Source organism: Atta cephalotes (assembly GCF_000143395.1).
Source record: "Atta cephalotes unplaced genomic scaffold scaffold00110, whole genome shotgun sequence".
Lineage (NCBI taxonomy): Eukaryota > Metazoa > Arthropoda > Insecta > Hymenoptera > Formicidae > Atta > Atta cephalotes.
In genome coordinates, this window is record NW_012130174.1 from 13560 (window position 1) to 17564 (window position 4005).

Sequence of the window (4005 nt, forward strand, 5' to 3'; positions counted from 1 at the left end):
TTAGTAGTAAGTAGTAGTTAGTTNTCTCTCTCTCTCTCTCTCTCTCTCTCTCTCTCTCTCTCTCTCTCTCTCAATATGAATATTTTAAATACAAAATTCTATTTTTTGTCCTTTTTCAGGAATATAAAATAGAGAAAAGCTTTGCGACTCACAGCCATGTTTCAAGTATACGTGCTGTCGCCAGTAGTAAATACTATCTAGCTTCAGCTGGTGCCGATGAAACGGTATGTCTATATGATATGCGTTACAGACGGGAATCCGGCAAATTAATGCATCATAAAGGTATGTAGATAAATATACTAGTATTTATTCTTAGAGAAGTAATATGTTACTTGTAACATCATTACAATTATTTTTTTATAATAACAATTTAATAATAATATAATTTTTCATGACGATAATGTATTATTTATGGAAAGAAAAGAAAATAATCCGCATAATGATTGAAGTAATAAGTTATTTTTTTTAAGCAACATGCAATTGTAATGAATTACTTTTTAAAAGTGACTGTTTCAACTTTGATGTTATCGTGAAAAATTGTAGTTATAATCAAATGATTATTATAAAAAAATAACATTAATGGTAATGCATTACAAATATAATGCATTACTTGTCTTATCTTGTTTATTCTATAAACAATATTATATAATATAAATTTCTACAAAAATAATAACGATCTTTATATTTTCTTTGTAGATACTATCAATTGCATTGCATTTACTCCAGAAGGCTCGCATCTATTCGCTTGCAGTAATGACGGAAGTATAACTGCTATTCGTTGTGGCAATTGGCAATTGGAGAAAGTCTGGCCGACCGCGCACAAGGGCTCAGCTGTCAATACTCTGGCTATTCATCCGACAGGGAAGCTAGCACTGTCCACTGGAGAAGACGGTGTACTTAGGACGTGGAATCTAATCAAAGGTAGACCAGCTTATGCCATTAACTTGGTATCCAAATTGAAATCTAGCGCTAAATGGATAACTATTATTAAATGGAGTCCGAACGGTGAAAAATATTTGATAGCTGTCAGTGGAAGTATTTACATTTATTCTGTAGAATCGGCCGGAATAGATAAGGAACTCACGTTTGATTCGAAAGTTATTTGCGTTGAGTTCTTGAAGGACGACTTAATCGCAGTCGGTTTCGAGAACGGGGATATAAAGTTTTGTGATCTTAGAACCTCTCTGCATATAATGAATACGAAGGCGCATAGCATGAGAGTGAAATGTATTGCACATATGAATGATCTGTTGGTTAGCGCCTCTAGTTCCGGAGAGATCAAACTTTGGAGATATAACAGACATAGTTTGGATATGTTACAAACCGTTAATTGTGGTGCCAGAATTACGTGTCTTTCTTTAGCACAAGTATACAAAGATTTAGTACAGAAGAAAGAAGTTAAATCGGGCGAAGAAAAGGAAATAAAAAAGATGAACAGACTCAGATTGAAGCAGGAAATTATTATTGAAAATGAAGAGGATTTAGAAGTCGCAAATATTAGAAATCCTAAAGAAAATATGCAAGAAAAGAAACATAAAAAAAAGAGAACTCTGGAAGATGCTCAAGATAATGTTCATTCAAAGAAGAAAATTTTAAAAGAGGTTGTCGTTTCAAAGAAGAAGAGGGCTAGATCGTCACAGATGGAAGATGTTGTCGATAAACCTAAAAAGAAGAAGAAGAAACTCTTAAAAGCGAACGAAACAAATCTTTCTAATAAAAACCGGAAAGAGAATTCTGTATCGCAAATCACTTCGCTAGCGAAGAAGATTAAAAAATCGAATAAAATTGAAGAACCATCTTTCTCTCGCAAAAAACACAAAGTAAAATTATCAATGACAGATGAAGATGCTCCACCTAGAAAGATAAAGAAGAAAGCAAATGCAGGAAAAGGAATCGTATCAAAAAAGAAAAAGAAGAAAATAACGGAAAATTAGGATTCAATTGTAAGAGAAGTCTCTTTATAAAAGTTATTATTTCTTTTCATCCGTGTGATATTTACATCATAAACTTACGAGTATGAATAGAACGCTTAAGTGCTTAATAAATTATACTCACTAGTCCTATAATTATAAATCAATCTATTTACAATTTCTTAGACTTATCACCAACGATGTACCAACGCCTTCTTCTGTACTAGAAAGATTAAGCCTGAACGAGATAACAGTTTCTAGGCGATGTTCTGCTCGAATTATGCGAAAGATGTCTACCACAAAATGCACTTATGCGACGGGTTCATTGGGCTACCAAGCGGACACTTCCAAGCCTTTGCGAACTCGGCATTGTTCGACAGCGTGCCGATAACTCGAAAGTGATTTGGTGCGTGGACACCTTCTATCACTTTGGACTTCAATGATCCGTTCGTATAATTGCCGCACCAGACCTTGAAAAAAAATTAGTATCTAACTTAGTTCTTTGAAGTTTTACATAAGAAAAAATTATGAAATTTTCGTAATTTTTTGTGTGTAAAAGCTCTCGCGAATTTAATTTGTATCAAAATAGATCTTCATTATATTTAATTAATTTCTTATTAGTTTGACAAAAAAAAATCGCTATTTCAATGATTCTAAATTTATCCTCTAATCTCAATTATATAAATACATATATGTATTAAGTTTTTGTAATGTATTTAAATAGTAATATATAAGATATTTTTATCTCTTATTTTATTCTTTTCTTTTCATTTTTAAGCCTACAACATATAATGCTTTTTTTCTGCTTATTATCTTCTAGCAAGGCTAGTTTTTATGTAACGGAACAGCTAGAATTTATTTGATAAAAGGCACTTGATAATATTCGAATTATAAAATTTGAATAAAATAGAGCAGATCTTTGCTATATTATTGTAAAAGTATAATTACATTGTTTTTAACTATTGCGAAGAAAATATTTTGAACTAAGGCTATGTTCTGATAGCAGCGTGGCTAGCAGGCTACACAATTTTCAACATAACAGTCAGTAAGATCGCCAACACAATATCATGCAAGTAATCCAGCAGAAAAAAGCATAGTGTGTCGCAAACTTTAGTTTTATACATTAGTAGTATATATTGAATATATAGCGTTAACTTTTATTATTATTTAAATGCACTTCATTTAGTAATTTAATTTTATTAAATAAATCATTTCTTAGAAGAAGAAGATAATCTGATCGTATGATTTTTTTTTAGCAGAACGTTGAAAATTTGATAATTTTGAACATAATATATAATATATATATAATTTTGATAAATTTGAACAAAAATTAATTACTTTCACAGAATTGAGAAGTTCAAGCTTTATTTTTTTCTTTTCTTTTTACCTGTGCAAAACCTAAAAAGAACAGTTGCTCATTGCTGTAATCAACTAGACCAGGTAGAGCTTGCTGATTTGGACTGCGTGCAATTAGCCTCTGATACGCCCTATAAGCTTCCCTTATGCCGCCGTTATCAGCGATATTTTCACCCTGGGTATTGATACCGTTCACCTGAAAATCAGAAAGTAAGTCGAATAGTTAAGCGCATGATCGGCGCCTTGGCACACTTCTTGGTGTTCTTAAACACCAAGATATGTTGCTATCGCGAGATGCTTACCGTGAAATTATCGCCCAGCTCCGGCAAATGATAACTGCTATATTGTTCGATTATACATTGCACTTTTTCATGATAGTGTCGCAATGTCTCATCGCTCCACCACTGTCGTACATTGCCGTTCTCGTCATATCGGCGACCTAACACAGAAAATTCGCATAATTCTAGATATTAATGCGGATATGCGGGTATTGTAGTGCTGAAGAGGTACAGACAGACGAATGACTGTAACCATATTGTGTAATGTAAATATATCGCGTACTGATTACGCACCTTGATCGTCGAAACCATGCGTAAGCTCGTGGCCCATAATCGCCCCTATAGCGCCATAATTTATGGATCTGCGATGCGGAATATTAAAGTTTAATGGTTATGATAAAGAATTTCATTGTCATGTGTGTGCGTGTGCGTGTGCGTGTGCGTGTGTGTGTGTGTGTGCC

General features: G+C 33.2%; 2 protein-coding genes across 2 annotated transcripts in view; one reads left to right on the plus strand and one right to left on the minus strand.

Annotated features, from left to right (window-relative positions):
• LOC105625126 (p21-activated protein kinase-interacting protein 1-like) overlaps positions 1 to 1934 on the plus strand; it is a 2318-nt gene extending 384 nt beyond the window's left edge. Inside the window, exons 2-3 of the mRNA XM_012206466.1 lie at positions 120 to 282; positions 697 to 1934. Coding sequence (XP_012061856.1) covers positions 120 to 282; positions 697 to 1934 — 1401 coding nt within the window. The remainder of the gene's footprint in view (positions 1 to 119; positions 283 to 696) is intronic.
• Positions 1935 to 1944: 10 nt separating this feature from the next.
• Positions 1945 to 4005, minus strand: part of LOC105625115 (endothelin-converting enzyme 1-like) — a 17837-nt gene continuing 15776 nt past the window's right edge. Inside the window, exons 13-16 of the mRNA XM_012206455.1 lie at positions 3839 to 3906; positions 3569 to 3705; positions 3298 to 3462; positions 1945 to 2380 (exon numbers count right to left, since the gene is read on the minus strand). Coding sequence (XP_012061845.1) covers positions 2204 to 2380; positions 3298 to 3462; positions 3569 to 3705; positions 3839 to 3906 — 547 coding nt within the window. The 3' untranslated portion in view covers positions 1945 to 2203. The remainder of the gene's footprint in view (positions 2381 to 3297; positions 3463 to 3568; positions 3706 to 3838; positions 3907 to 4005) is intronic.